Genomic DNA, 16521 nt, shown 5'->3' with positions numbered 1-16521 from the left:
TCCTCCTATTTATGGAGAATCGCCGGTTTTTTATAAATAAATGAAACTAACTTTGATGCACTTGGCAGTAAACTTCAACCATTTCAGTTGTTTCTTTGAACTAACACAGCATTTCACTATGTCTGTCATATTCCACTTGAATGTATTAAAGCAAGGCGATTATCAGGGCAAAGATTTCCCCGTTCATGAGGACCTGCTTACTTTTCAGGTTACTCCCAGAGGATTGTGCTCAACTTGAGTCTGAAGAGACTGCGTTTAAGTCTTTCAGTATTATTGTGTTACTATTGTAGCTTGTTTATCTCCCATTTGTATTTTATATATATTAAAGTTGTACACAATGTGACATTACAATTTTTTTATTTACATTGCATTCCCAAACATCACATTCAAACCGCAAGGATGCAACTACACATTTACAGTGATTAAACCAGTTATATACTGTAATCAGACTCTGGGATGGATGTTTTTTTATTTGAACATTTTTAAATGGCTCGTATAACATACCTGGAGATTATAGTAAAAAGTAAGTAAATTAAAGCAATATGATTGTGCATTATCATTGCACATACACTGTACAACCTTTACTTGGAATTTAAGTTCTTTTTTTTTTTTTGTGACATTGTATACAGCTGTCTTTTTCTGTTTCATTTTTACTGACCGCCAGAGGCAGTGTAAACACTATTGGATTATCACAGCGCCACCCAGATAGGTCGAGAGAATACACCAACAAAGTCACGTAGTGACATATGCTGAGCCCTGGGGGGTTATAAACCACAGTCACTCAGCACTCTGCCTCTTTCCTTTCCTTGCAATTTTCCTTGCCTGTCTTGTGCTTCATTACCATCATTCTGCTTGACTTTAAACATTACGGTGCTGTCCGAAGGTGTTATTAGCGAGTAACTATGGCTCACAGCTCGATTTCCACTGGTTTCCCACTGACTTGTAAGCTGTGCCCTACTAATCTCCTCCCAGACGGCAGTCATGACATCTGCCCATCGTGTTTTGGTGTTCAACATCTAAGAGAGGCTCTCACGGACCCGTGTCTGCACTGCAGTCTTTTACCTATGTCAGAATGGCATCTCCGTCTTGATGAGTTAGACCCTAATTCAACGGTGAAACTCGGGCAGTTGGATGTAGCCCCTTCTCACACTCAGAAGCGCAGGGCGTCTGCGGCAGCCGGCGCTCCCCTCCCGAAATTCACTTTCTAAGACGGTTTCTGTGCTTTCTTCAGAGGTGGCGGAGCTGAAATGCCTGCTTCGCTCGCTTCAGCCTGTCACATCTGCTACACCTGTGAAGATGACAGAGGAGGATGAGAATGTTCAGAATCCTGGAGGTGGGGACAAGTCTCTTGATTCCCCTCGTTTTTCACATCATTCTGACTTGGATGTGCTTTCTACGATTGCTTCGGATTCTTTTTTTCATGATCATGGGTATGCTGTGGATGTTGCTGCACAACCATCATGTCAGGATGTTTTCACTGGTTATCCAGCAGTGGAGGGATCTAGTGAGGTGTCAGTTCATTCATCTGGAAAGGCCCAACCCTCTTCTGATGATACTTTGGCTGTGCTTCGAATGGCAATTGCTCGTCTAGGACTTGATGAGTCACCTGTCCAATCTGCCCAAACCAATGTGTTTTTCAGGCTGGCCACAGCTGCGACTTCTTTTGCCATGTCACCATGTAAAGATTTTGTGGCTGAATTTTCAAATGCCCTCACAGGTTCTGGTCTGTCTAAACGGTGCTCAAAGTTTCCTTGGACGTTAGCATCTATGGCTGAAGCAGATTCCATTGGGGTGAGTCGTGCTTCGGAAATAGAGCAGCCTGTGTCAGCTTTGGTGGTGTCTCCTGATGAGGCTCTACGATGGAATGTGCGATGTCTCAGTGCGCAATATGGTCCGCAGATTCATTGCTAAATAGCCATACCAGTCTGTTGCCTACATAACTCGCGTTGAAAACACAATCTGTCAGTTACTTCTTGCTGCCACCAGTATGCTAGAAGCAGAAAATGTTGATCCCTCGATTACACAGTTTCTACTAATGGCTCTTTTGGCAATGGGCCATGTAACCCGTGAGCTGGGTAGTCTTGCAGCCACGCTACTGGCAGCCCAAGTGTGGCTTGCCCAAGCATGGCTACCTGAGGACTGTAAGAAAACCTTGAGAGATCTTCCATTCGTTCCCAGGCATCTTTTTGGTCCTAATGTTCCAGAACTGATGGAAAAGAGGGTAAAGTTTTTTAGGCCACTCATCTACTGATGCAGGTGAAGCGCAACCCTACCTTTAGGATGCCAGCAGTTCAGATCCGACATCGCTATGCCACACCAGAGCAATGTTTCTGCCGGCACGCTACACCTCAGTCACAGCCCCCTCAAAGGCCTCGTGTTACTGAGAATGCTGAGAGTGCTGAGCGACTGTTTTTTATAACCCCAAGGGCTCAGCATGTGTCACTACGTGACTTTGTTGGTATATTCTCTCAACCTATCTGGCTGCCGCTACGATAATCCAGTAGTGTTTACACTGCCTCTTGCGGTCAGTAGGAATGAAACAGAACCACAGTTACAGGTGTAACCATCGTTTTAATGCTCTTTAATGTGTACATTCCTCTCATAAATAATATACATATACTTTGTGAAGTGCTGCCTACTTGCATATGTACTTTCCTTGAAAATCATCAAATGCAACTGATAACATGACACCGTTTTACTTTGTTTCATCATCCCTGAGCAATGATTGGAAAGTGAGGTAGGTCTGTTTAGTTTTAATTGTACGTAAAATAGACCATGATTATTCCATTCTATGAGCACTGCCATTGAAACATACTTCAACTGAAGCTGTTTTATGCTTCAAAACGAAGGTTCTGCTGTGCGAATGCGGGAGTGTGATTAAGGCCTATAGACATGGACTAAAAGCCACAAAACTCCAAATTTGATTTCATGAGGTCTTTTAGTTCATTTGAATTGACTTGACAAACTTGTTCATTGTTTCTCTTTAACTTAAGGCTTTGCTAGCTGTGCTGCGCGAGAGCCACCGTACACGCACTGTCTTCCGCAAGGTGGGCGGCTTTGTGTACGTGACTTCACTGCTGGTTGCCATGGAGCGTTCTCTCTGTTCTCCACCTGTCAGCGGCTGGGAGAAAGTCAACCAGAACAAAGTCTTTGAACTTCTACACACCGTATTCTGCACACTAACAGCAGCCATGCGTTATGAACCTGCCAACTCGCACTTCTTTCGCACCGAGATCCAGTACGAGAAGCTGGCCAATGCAGTGCGACTGTTGGGTTGTTTTTCTGATGCTAAGAAAGTTGGTCCAGCGACTGTGTTCCCCTCAAATGCCCAACCATTCCAGCGATTACTTGAAGATGAGATCATTCCTGCAGAAAATGTGTGTCCCACACTCAAACACTGCAGCAAGCTGTTCATTTACCTATACAAGATGGCCACCGATTCATTTGACAGGTGTGGATACTGTGTTTTTTTTTCATGATGGTGGGAGAGTTTCGATGTGTTTTGATGTGAAATCCTCTGGTTAGATTGTAATATAATGTTTCTCTAGAGTTCTGTAGAGGTGTGTAGTTACCATTTATCTAAAATTATCAAAAGTAATTTATTTCTGAAGATACACATGTGCCTTTACATGCCATCTGAGTATAGTTATGCTTTGAGCTTTTTGTCTGTTTTAGATTTGCTTGAACTGTATCTGATAAGTTATATGTGCTGTGCATATGTGTTGTATATTTAAAGGAAACTAACTACTATCGTTTCATGCTCTCTCATTTCATTGCCTGGCTGCACACGCGCGGGTGTATGTGTGTATGGCTGTGTGAATGTTGGGTTTGTCGGTATGTTGATTGTGGTCGTGACTCTGCGTGTTCTTCATGTAGTCGTGCTGAGCAGTTGCCTCCCTGCTTGACTCACGAGACCTCACTGCCCTCTCCTTGGGGCACGCCAGCAATCGCCAGGAAGAGGTACTGCTTTCTGCCACCTCTTCGTTTGCTTGTTCAGAGAATTTATTTTACACTCTCTTCCTTAAGTCACATTTTCCTCTCTTCATCACTCTCTTCATTTAATGTTTTTCTTTAGAAATGGGTACAAGTATTCAGGTAGGTGATTATGATGAAACCTGTCAAGAAAATGCCCTGGTTCCTACTATTACTTAATAATAAGAAGAAAGAAAATTATATATTTTCATATGCAAAATGAAGCCTATTTTTGGGGCCATCCAGATTTTTATATTGTGAAATTATTTTCATTAATATAATTTCATTCAATAATTTTCATTATTATTTTCATTAACATACACACAGTTCTCCCCCCAGTTCTCATTATTTCATTGCAAGAAAAATAGGGTCATTATAATGTCCTCATTAATGCATGGAATGTGAAAAGTTGATATAGTATTAAAATTGTAAATTATTTATACATCATTGTAGTCCTTGGTACTGCCTTTGGATATTTGCTGTAAAAGCAGTCAATGTACAGTAAAATATATATTTATTTTTAATGTAATGCAGAAACAAAAATAACTGTTATGTTAATGAGAATCAACATTGAAAATGAGAATGGTAAAAGTAAAACATCCAAATGTGTTACAGTAATGAGAATTGGGGGGTTAAATGTGCTTAGGTGTCCTGAAAGTATTGTCAAAATGCAAAAAATTACAATGGTCCTAAATTTAGTCTTAATTTTCTTTTATGTAAAATATAATATCATGAGTTTTGTTGTTGTTTTTGTATTTGTTGTTTTGTTTTTTTATTTATTGATGCATTAAATATTGCCAGGGCATTTTCTTTCATGAAAATGGTGATTTCATGAATCACCTAAGTATTCGGAAGAACTTGAAGTGAAGTGACGTTTTTAAACTTCAAACCTCACTATAAAACACGGTGTCAGAAAAGGGCCTCAATTTTTAATTTTGTGATTGGTTACAGTGTCATTTTCAGAGGTACCTTGTAGTCAGCCATTTACATGAACACTGATCACAGTGACTTTCAGTCTGGGGTAGTAACAGCATTCAATACTCTGGAGAGTACTAAAGTGCATGCAAACAGGACTAATTCCTCGTTTAAAAATGGTTAGATGAGTGCAACTGAATGAAACGGATTGCTTTTGACAAGTTTTTTTTTTTTACTATTTTTATCTTGAAATACCATCTCAAGTTAAATGAGACACAGAAAACTCAGCAAGACCCAGACATGTACATTATGTACATATAAATTAAGAAATACCTCCAAATTCTGGTTTATTTATCATTACTGTAGTAGAAAAAATGTCCACCTCTTGTCAGATTCATCTCCTCTTACTTTTCCTCTGTTATCTTTTTTCATCATCTTTTTTTCTGTTCTCTTTCTTTCTGCACCTCCTCATCTGCTACGTTGAGCTACTTTGCTTACACACAAAGCTTGCAATTGGAAAAAACGTCCCCCTCTGGTTGAGCTGCCAGCTTTTTTCAGCTCTTTGCTTTTTCGAGCTCTCTGCAGGGAGTTTTAGATTCATAATTAACATTGTGAAAGCTAATATTCTGAATTTGACATTTTGGTGCTGTATTTAAAAGTATGTCTAACTTTAACCCAAAAAGTTGTACTGATTAAAAAATGTCTAAGGAGATACTGCAAAGTCAAAATACATAAAAGAATAGCATAACTTATGAAGCTTCATTGCACTGCTGTAGTTTCCAGACGCAGTACTGAAACTTAGATGAGTGATTCAATTATCTCTTCTTTTCAAATAGACATGGCTACCACAGCTCATCCAACTCTGCTCCCAGTAAAGCCCTAACAGACCTAAAGCTACACTTGGGAAATCCATTGCAACACTCTTCAGACCCTGTAGTCATCCACCCTGGAGCAATGTTGGCAATGCTCGACCTTCTGCCCTCCGTTTCTTCTGACACACAGCCTGAGGTATGAGCTGCCTGTTTGTAGACATAGACTCTGAATCACAACCTAGTCAGCAATCATTTTGTATGTTTAAGTTTGCTTACATCTTTGGAGGCTGTGATCTAGTTCAGGGTTGACTCAGAGAAGTTAGCAAGAAGCCCAAAAATGGTTGAACTTTAAACTGCTATAAATATTCTTTTGTGTGTTTAGCCAAGCTCTCAAATCTTAGTTGCTATTCAAACTGAAAATGTCATCACCTCTGAGGCCTGAAGCTCAATTCATCCTCGTTCTGCTTCTCAGCATGCTCTGGACCTTCAGCTAGCAGTTGCTAACATCCTGCAGCTGCTGGTGCACTCAGAGAGAAACCAGCAGATCCTGTGTGAGGCGGGTCTGCACTCACGCCTGCTTCAGCGCTGCAGCTGCGCTTTAGGAGATGAAGATCACCCACTCCACCCACCGCTGCAGAGGATGTTTGAGCGACTGGCCTCCCAGGCCCTACAGCCCATGGTACTTAGGTGAGTCTATGTTTGTCATTATGTAAATATATATAAGAAAGGAAATTGCTTACTTTGTGAGGACACTAATGGAGCTTTCAAAACCATGGTAAGATTAAAAGAGAGTGGTGAACTGATTTATGGCCTGCAGCATCATGGCTTATTGCCTTTTTGTAATACATTTACAAAGTCTGCTCATCAACTTTATAAAGAGTTTCAACAATTCTTGAAATAAGGGACAAAACATGTTTTAAATCTTTTTATTTAATACAAAAATGTATTTGAAATGGGCATATTTGTAGACAAATGTCTCAGCTAACAAACCATGTAAGGGAACAGGTTTTTAAAAAAAGGCTTTTTTTTTTTCTGAAGATTGACATTTATTCACTTCGTAACTTACTGTAATTTCTGTCAACTGTCAGACACACTATAAAGCATGTTATTTTAATTAGATAATAGTAGTGTTCATTGCTAATTTACATGCTATACAATATTTTTCTGTTTTAACCCAATTCTGATGGAGATGACAAAATTGAATATTTTTCCGTCTAAACCATGTGTTGTACACTAGTGCCGTTTTTGTCCCCTTAGTTCAGGGGTGCCCAATACGTCGATCGCGATCTACCAGTTGATGGCAAAGGCAATGCTGGTAGATCGCACAAAATGTAAATGTATTTTCGTAAAATTTTTATAAAAATAAATATAATGCCTTTCCTTCTTTTAGTTTCTGTCTGACTTGCACTTGACGAGTAAATATTGACCAGGCCAGGTTTTGTTTATTCAGTTGCCATGACAACTAGGATTGCCCATATACGCGCCTTCCAAGGACTTCTGAGAACAGAGCGGGAAATTGCGATGCTACTGCCCGGATTAGGCAAAACTGAATGGAATCAGACAGTTTTGCCTAATCCGGTCAGTAGCATCGCAATTTACTCGTCATCAGAATAAGGTAAATGCCCTGGCTATTGTAATCTATTGTGCTGTGGGTGTTTTGGGTTTAGTTTTAAAACTGAATGATATCAACATTGAACATTATTATATATTTTTGTATCAATTAGAAGATGAATTCCATGTAGGGATACATGCAGTAGTCCCAACACGCATTTTCTTATTTTAAATGAAACTGTGTTTTTTTTAGTTGGTAGATCTTATTGAGTTGGTCATTTAAAAGTAGATCATCACACAAAAAAGTGTGGGCACCCCTGCCTTAGTTGAAGCTGTCTCTATAACCTAAACTAAAATGTCAAAATGAATCCCACAATTCTTAACAGAAATGATCGTAATATGATGACAGATTTGGCACGTTGAAGCTGTGACCAGAGACTTAAACATTGTTTGTTTCAAATATAAAAAATATACAACTTACCAGACCATGTGTCCTAATGTTGCATCCACCATGGGCAGGAAGTGTGAAAAGGGTACAGCTGACCATGATATTGTCTGATTATTTCACGATTATTAAAAAAAACCTGACGGAGTTGACAATGTGAGGACACAACTTTGACGGGCAGTTTTTATGGAAAAATATAATTGAAAGTTTACTTTATAAATTGTTTGATATCTTGCAGATCCATACCTTTCATTTAATATTTAAATGTATTTTTAAACACTTTGTTTGGCAGTATAACATTGTGACTTCTTGCTCAGGCCTGGTTAAGATACATGTGCTTTCATGTGCATGCATTAAAATAAACAAATTCTAATTAAATTATGAAAAACATATATATATATATATAATGAATTTAATGTTATTCATTATATAATGAATATATATATAATGAGTAGGGCTGCAACTAACGATTTCAACTAACTGATGATTTATTTTTTATAGATTAATCTAATGATACTTTTTCCGGTTAGTCGATTAATCTAACGACTAATTTGCCGATTTTTCTAAAGATTTTTTATTATTATTATTACTTGATTAATATAACAATTAATTAACCCAAAATAAATATAAAAAAACTTCTCATTAATATTTCAATATTTTATTAAATTCTCTTAAACACAAACAAATGTACATGAAACAAAGTGTGCACTGCAGGGCATTATTCTGCAACAAAAATAGCCCCGTCTTAACTGGCAATCTCCATTTTACAGTCCAACTTTAATTTTTATTTTGGAGAGATTTATGTTGGACTGCTAAACTCTAGGTTGCACAATGTTTTGATATTCCTCCTGAAAGTGTCTTGAATTTTACATTTGTTTATTTTGTTGTTGGATTGCTAAATGTAGATTACTTACATTTTATTTTAGAGTGATTTTAAGTAAGAACGTGTTCAATTCGAGTAAAAGGAAAGTGCAGTCTACTAGTGTTGTCAAAAATACCGGTACCAAGTCGGTACTCAAACAAAAAATTATTTACTATACCAGAATTTCTGAAGGTACCGGGGTACCGAGTACCGGGTCTACCTGGTACCCATGCAGAGGCGGGAACTTTCGAACGCTCACAACAAGCAAAAGTTGACGACAAGCAAAGCTGCTGCTGCGGAGTCTCAACTGAATCATGTCGAAAAGAAAAGTGGAAAAAGCCAGGTAATTTGAGGCTGATGAAAAGGGAAACTTAATAAAGACAGACACCCGGATTTATTCAAGCAAATAAAGCAGGTGAGTTTAAAAGCATATTATCATTTGCATTAGGGCTGAAACGTTTAGTTGACATTATCGACATCTTCGAAAATACAAAATTGATGAGAAAAATGTTTGTTGTCGAATAGCTGTTTGATCTCATTTAACGTAACATGAAATCACATTAAACTGTAACGATATCGCGTGATAGCAGCAGTTCACGCCTAATGGAGGAAGAATTACACAGATCATTCCAGATGCACTCGAAACTTTCACAGTTTATTTTATGTAGATTCCAAAGTATTAGGGAATGATTAAAAAAAAGTACATTCAAAAGTATGTACTGTTGTGGAATAAGCGGAGGCGGAGCACTTTAAAGGAAACATCCCGGCGTAACATCTTAAATGCAGTAAAATTGCTTTATTAAAGTTCAAATAATACAGAAGCAGGTCATGTTAATAACTGTAAACTCAGAAACTGGCATTTCTCTGTGTGGTCGGTGCCTCTTCTATGAGTTGCACGAAAGTGGAATGTCAGGGGGAGAGATTGACATATATAGTATAAATGTCACTATGCATTTCTTATCATGAAGAAAATTGGCAATATGCAGCTTTATTAATAAGAGAGCACTTTGCACATTAGTTTGTAATTGTTTTTTTATTAATTCTATTGTATGCTTGTTTATTTAGGCTTTTTTTTAGTACTTGGTAAAAACTTAAATTAAAAGTTGCAAAAGTTGAAGCAAATCTTATATAAGTGTTCAAAAATACTTTAAGCATACATTGTTCAGTTTTGTTATAATTAAAAAAATAATATATTTAAATTAAAGTGTTGCTCAATTGCATATTTCTGTTCTTAGTTTTGCTGCTAATGTTTTGTAGACTTTGTTATTAAAAGAGTGTTGTTTAGTACCGTTTTTGCTTTGGTACCGAAAATGGTTTCGAGTACCGTGAAATTTCACTGGTATTGGTACCGATTACTGAAATTTTGGTACCGTGACAACACTACAATCTACATTTAGCAATCCAACAACAAAATAAACAAATGTAAAATTCAAGACACTTTCAGGAGGAATATCAAAACATTGTGCAACCTCGAGTTTAGCAGTCCAACATAAAATAATTTTACAGTAAAATTTGTGCAGTTTGAGTAACACTTAAATGTTTTTCTAACAGGAATAACTAAAACTTGTGCATTCTTAATCATCTCTCAGTAATACACACACTCAACTTACCACATACACACAATCTCCCTCCCCTCTTTCTTTCCCTCCCCTCCTTCCACATTCCACCTCTCCTCCTATATCCCTCATCTTACAGTAAAATTAGTGCAATTCAAGCAACGGTTAACTTTTTTCTAACAGGAATAAATAAAACTATTGCAATCTGAATTAAATCTCAGTGGGACAAGGAATATAATTGAAACGATTTACAGACTGTAACGGTCATACAGTTTACACCATTTTCTTACTCATACATGGCTGTTAAAGTAAACTGATAACTGATATAAAATGATAAAAACAAAATTAGATGACGCATGGTGTAAAGTTATGTTAGCAGCGGTGCACTAACATAAACATGGGGGTGATGAGGAAACATTTAGAAAATATATTTTAAGTGACTACTACCAACTGAAAAACGTGTTGTAATACTAATATGTCATGTTGTTTGGGTGGGAACAAAAAGTAAACAGGACTTACGGTGCAGCCATTTTGACAAGCTCTCCGGGATGCTTTCGCTTCAAGTGTTTGTTCATGGCGCTTGTAGTGCTGTGATAAGCCATTTCCAATTTGCATAGGTAATACAGCACCACATTGTTGGGTCTTTGGCATTGTTGGGTACCTGGCTAAAATACTCCCATGCTTTAGATGACCGTGGGCGAGTTTTATTAGCTGCAGTTTGTTCTTTGGGGAATCCATGCTTAAACCAGGTGCTGCCATTTTAATTATTCCATTGTGACGCACAGACGCGTGTTATGCAAATCGACGTATTTCTGTAATCTTCATAATACATAGAATAGAATAGAACCACACATGATTTGAAATCTTTTTATTGACACAGCCGGTCAAAGTGCATGTGGATGTGGAAATATACAATATGACATATCGTCATAACCAGGTGAAAATGCTACTTGATATGGCAAAATCCCAGCCAATCAGAACACATTTGAATAAACATGTATTTGGAAAATGATTTTTTACCAATGAGATTTCACTGTGGGAATGGCTGTCTAGTGCAACACAGCAGAAATTGAAACCACAGCAAATACAGAGACAAAAATGTCCTGTCGATTGTCATGGCTAGTTAGAACAAAAGCTCAGATTTGCATGGAAGTATTTTATTGATTGTTACAGTGTTGCGCAATGCACAATACAATACATTACATTAAAGGCAATAGTGTACTCAAACTGTGATCGAGTACACATCCAACAGAACTGTCAGAGGCCTAGCTCTTTGTCCAGTACATTTCAAGGCCTTAGCAACAATATTTTATATATATATATATATATTTTTTTATTTATTTATTTTTTTTTTATTATTATTATATTAATACATGTTTTTGAGAATAATATCTTTATGGAACATGTTTCTATCCTCAGCCCTCTGTTGGCTTGCCTCCCACATATGAGCTCTCTTTGAACTTCTGATATTGTTTATAGCAAGACCACATGAGGCTGATCTGACGTGATGGTGGTTGCAGACTCCCTTCACTACAAAATACAAAATACAAAATACAGCAATTCACCTCAGCTTATTTGAGCTTAAATTCCGAAAAACCAATGCCTAAAATTGCTCCAGTTATTAACAAATATGGTAACACTTTACAGTAAGGTTCCATTTGTTAACATTAGTTCACAACATAAGTTAACATAATGTTTAATGTCCTGAATAATTTCAAAAAATAATTTTCAAAAAACTGTGACCTAACAATGAACAATTGTATTATTATTAACTTACATTAACAAAGATTAATAAATGCTAAAAATATATATAGTTGTATTAATGTATTAAATAATTTAATGAATGGAACCTTTCTGTAAAGTGTTACCATAAATATTAAATGAGTTTTACATGTATTATCTTATTCATACAGTGGGGTTAAAAAGTCCACTTGTGAAAATGCTTCTATGATGCTTTTTTTATTTATTATTATTTAATACAGTTTTCTTTTAATCACAAAATCAGTATAACAAATTTAGCAAAAATTGGAAATTAATTGATTTGCATACAAGCTGATTTTACAAATTTGTGCAAAACCTGATGATCCTAACCTGTTGTGCTTTATGATTTTAGAATGTGCTAAAGAGCATCTGTTGTGCTTCAAGGGAAACCAGGAAATCTGACTTTTTGTACAAAGGAGTTAACAAAGTAATTGTAAAAAAAAAAAAAAAAAAATAGCTTATTTGATTAGTGACCTATACATACTGCATAATCTTAAATATTTCTTCCTAATTTTGTGTCATAACGTTTCTTTTGATTTACAGTTTTCAAAACCCTAAAACTTCAAAAAAGTTTCCAGGATTACATTTTTTATGTAGAGTATTTCAAAATGGAACTTTTGAACCTCACTGTAAATATCGTAACTTTAAAATTGATGTTAACTGATATTTTCTCGATTTATAAAAGTTGTTGTCATTCTGGAAGAGTAATGAATGCTTGTGGTGTGATTTTTAATGCTGTCTTTATAAAATGCTCTTTTAATATATATTTTCAGGGAATTTTTGCGGCTAGGGAATCCTCTGAATTGCGGTGCCTGGGACAAAAAGCTCCTGAAGCAGTACCGGGTCCACAAGCCCAGCTCCCTCAGCTATGAAGCTGAAATGCGAAGTAAGAAAAAGGGGGAATGCAGAAATACTGCTAGAACTGTCACTGTGCCTTTTGTACCATCCCTTAAACTGTTTGTGGCAGTGTTGTGTGGTCTTGTCTCTGTGGGCCGGTGAAAGAGAGTGACATTTCTTTAGGCTTGACTGACTGTGGGCTTAGTGAAATGCTATCAATCAACATCGGACTCGAACAACACAGAGCAATTCAACTGAACAGGGTTTTGCTGGAGATTAATTCCCAGTTTCCCTAATTACCAGTGAAATTACTTTTCTCCAAGCTCAAACCATGTTCAGCGAGTCCTCTTTGAACTTGCTAATTTAAAGGTTTTCTGCTTGCTTAATGGAATCCCTTTGTGATTCTGCACTCAGTCCAGGGTTCAGTACAAGCAGCTAATTTCATTGGTTATATCCACAACAGAAAAAGACCTAAAACAGATTGAGAGAGAATTTTACCAGACAAGAAGTTACCATCAACTCCCAAAGTGTCAGATTTACAACATTAAACACCCTTGCATTTTCTACCTTCACGTTCCTTTTTTTAACCTTTTGCCCTTTCTGTTATGGTGTGTTCACATAAAGTCAATGCAAAGACGCGAATAGATGCAAATTCGCGGGGGGCGGCACGAATGAAGCGAATGGCGTGAAGCGAAAACGCGAAATTGATTCATTCGTGTGTTCGCGTAAATTGAAATTAGAGCTAAATATCCACATGCCGCGTTGTCGCAAAAGCCTAGCACCATTGAGATTGTCCGGATGCCACTGACGTACTGATGTTGTAGCAGAAGAAATCAGGAAAAATGGATGAGAAAATGTTTGTAGCGGTTTGTGGGCACCCGGAACAGTATGACAAAACGACTCTGTTACTAACGTAACCTTGGTTCCCTGAGAGGAGGGAACGAGTATTGCGTAAGTAGCTTACGCTATGGGAAAACTCCGTTTCTCGAGAAATATTGAAGTCTTTATGTAAAACGCATTGCAGCTGCACAGCAGACAGCAATGAGCGAGGCAGCTCGGTCATTGGCTGTGCTGCAGCAACTTGCTCGAACCAATGACGGGGCGACTCTGAACGCGCGACCAATGGGCGTGTGCTTGGCGCTCAGAGCCTGCTCAGAGCCCACCAAGATGGGCGTGGCTTAGGGCTATATATTAGGCGCCCCGTCATGAGAGTTCTTTAGGTTCAATCGACTGAAGCGAACTGACCAAGCACTAGCATGGCAGCTTACGCAATACTCGTTCCCTCCTCTCAGGGAACCGAGGTTAAGTTAGTAACCGAGTCGTTCCCTCTCGAGAGGTCTCTCCTATTGCGTAAGTAGCTTACGCTATGGGAACACCATGCAAAACGCCGTGCGTGCTGACTTCGCTCTATAAAGCCAGATGCAGATGCCTGAGCCTTAAAGCAAAGTGATTATTCCAGGAGCCGGCCAACAGTGAGCTACATAATGGGATAGTATAGAGCGCCTTCCAAGGTGGTCCATGGTGGGGTGCTCATAGTACAAACACAAGCACATATCTTATGTACTGAGTTTTTTATGTACTGATATGCATAAAAAATCCTTTAAGTCAGTCAGAGACGGACCTATAAGGGAGGAGATAATGCTCAGCATATACAGATGAAACTCGAAAAATTAGAATATCGTGCAAAAGTTCATTAATTTCAGTAATTCAACTTAAAAGGTGAAACTAATATATTATATAGACTCATTACAAGCAAAGTAAGATATTTCAAGCCTTTCTTTGATATAATTATTATGATTATGGCTTACAGCTTATGAAAACCCCAAATTCAGAATCTCAGAAAATTAGAATATTACATGAAATCAATAAAAAAAAAGGATTTTAAATACAGAAATGTCGGCCCTCTGAAAAGTATAAGCATGCATATGTACTCAGTACTTGGTTTGGGCCCCTTTTGCATTAATTACTGCCTCAATGCGGCGTGGCATGGATGCTATCAGCCTGTGGCACTGCTGAGGTGTTATGGAAGACCAAGATGCTTCAATAGCAGCCTTCAGCTCTTCTGCATTGTTTGGTCTCATGTCTCTCATCTTTCTCTTGGCAATGCCCCATAGATTCTCTATGGGGTTCAGGTCAGGCGAGTTTGCTGGCCAATCAAGCACAGTAATACCATGGTCATTGAACCAGGTTTTGGTACTTTTGGCAGTGTGGGCAGGTGCCAAGTCCTGCTGGAAAATGAAGTCAGCATCTCCATAAAGCTTGTCTGCTGAAGGAAGCATGAAGTGCTCTAAAATGTCCCGGTAGACGGCTGCGTTGACTCTGGACTTAATAAAGCACAGTGGACCAACACCAGCCGATGACATGGCTCCCCAAACCAACACAGACTGTGGAAACTTCACACTGGACTTCAAGCATCTTGGATTGTGTGCCTCTCCATTCTTCCTCCAGACTCTGGGACCTTGGTTTCCAAATGAGATGCAAAATTTGCTCTCATCAGAAAAGAGGACTTTGGACCACTGAGCAACAGACCAGTTCTTTTTTTCTTTAGCCCAGGTAAGACGCTTCTGACGTTGTTTGTTGTTCAGCAGCGGCTTGACAAGAGGAATACGACATTTGAAGCCTCAGTCCACTCCGTGTGAAGCTCCCCCACACATTTGAATGGCCTTTTCCTGACAATCCTCTCCAGGCTACGGTCATCCCTGCTGCTTGTGCACCTTTTTCTTCCACACTTTTCCCTTCCACTTAACTTTCTATTAATGTGCTTTGATACAGCACTTTGAGAACATCCAACTTCTTTTGCAATTACCTTTTGAGGCTTTCCCTCCTTGTGGAGGGTGTCAATGATGGTTTTCTGCACAACTGTCAGGTCAGCAGTCTTCCCCATGATTGTGAATTCAACTGAACCAGACTGAGAGACCATTTAAAGGCTCAGGAACCCTTTGCAGGTGTTTTGGATTAATTAGCTGATTAGAGTGTGACATTTTGAGACTACAATACTGAACCTTTTCACAATATTCTAATTTTCTGAGATTCTGAATTTGGGGTTTTCATAAGCTGTAAGCCATAATCATCAAAATTATATCAAATAAAGGCTTGAAATATCTTACTTTGCTTGTAATGAGTCTATATAATATATTAGTTTCACCTTTTAAGTTGAATTACTGAAATTAATGAACTTTTGCACGATATTCTAATTTTTCGAGTTTCACCTGTACATACTCCAGTCCATTCTATAGTCAGGCTGATAGAATGTTGGAATGCAATGAGGGGACCTGTAGGTTATAAAACCTGATAAATGTCGAAGGTGAGGCCCAGCCTGCCGCCGCACAAATATCTTCAATGGGTATCCCACTCGACCACGCCCACGAGGAGGCCATGCTCCTCGTAGAGTGAGCTCTGACGCCTAAGGGGCATTGATAAGCCAGCGCTATAGCATCCACTATCCAGCGCGATATTCTTTGCTTTGAAACTGCGAGACCTTTAGTGCGGCCGCCAAAGCATACGAATAATTGTTCCGTCTGTCTGAACAGGGCAGAACGTTCCAAATATACTCTGAGCGCCCTGACCGGGCAGAGTAAATTAGCGTCGCTTTCGTCTGCTGGGGACGATAGCGCTGCCAGAGATATCACCTGTACTCTGAAGGGTGTGGAGAGCACTTTAGGAATATACCCGTGCTTTGGCCTAAGGACAACTCTGCAGTCGTTAGGTCCAAATTCCAGGCAAGCAGCGCTTGATGACAGCGCGTGCAGGTCGCCCACTCTCTTGACTGAGGCGAGCGCCAGCAAGAGCGCAGTTTTGAGCGAGAGCTGT

The 16521-nt window shown here is 38.6% G+C and overlaps 1 protein-coding gene across 1 annotated transcript in view; it reads left to right on the top strand.

Annotated features, from left to right (window-relative positions):
- wdfy3 (WD repeat and FYVE domain containing 3) overlaps window positions 1-16521 on the top strand; it is a 118335-nt gene that overhangs the window by 41997 nt on the left and 59817 nt on the right. The window contains 5 exon segments of the mRNA XM_052122934.1: window positions 2994-3451; window positions 3877-3960; window positions 5724-5895; window positions 6172-6386; window positions 12648-12760. Coding sequence (XP_051978894.1) covers window positions 2994-3451; window positions 3877-3960; window positions 5724-5895; window positions 6172-6386; window positions 12648-12760 — 1042 coding nt within the window.

Source organism: Xyrauchen texanus, chromosome 4 (assembly GCF_025860055.1).
Source record: "Xyrauchen texanus isolate HMW12.3.18 chromosome 4, RBS_HiC_50CHRs, whole genome shotgun sequence".
NCBI lineage: Eukaryota > Metazoa > Chordata > Actinopteri > Cypriniformes > Catostomidae > Xyrauchen > Xyrauchen texanus.
Note: the sequence above shows the minus strand (reverse complement) of the source record. Positions and strands in the feature narration are given on the sequence as shown.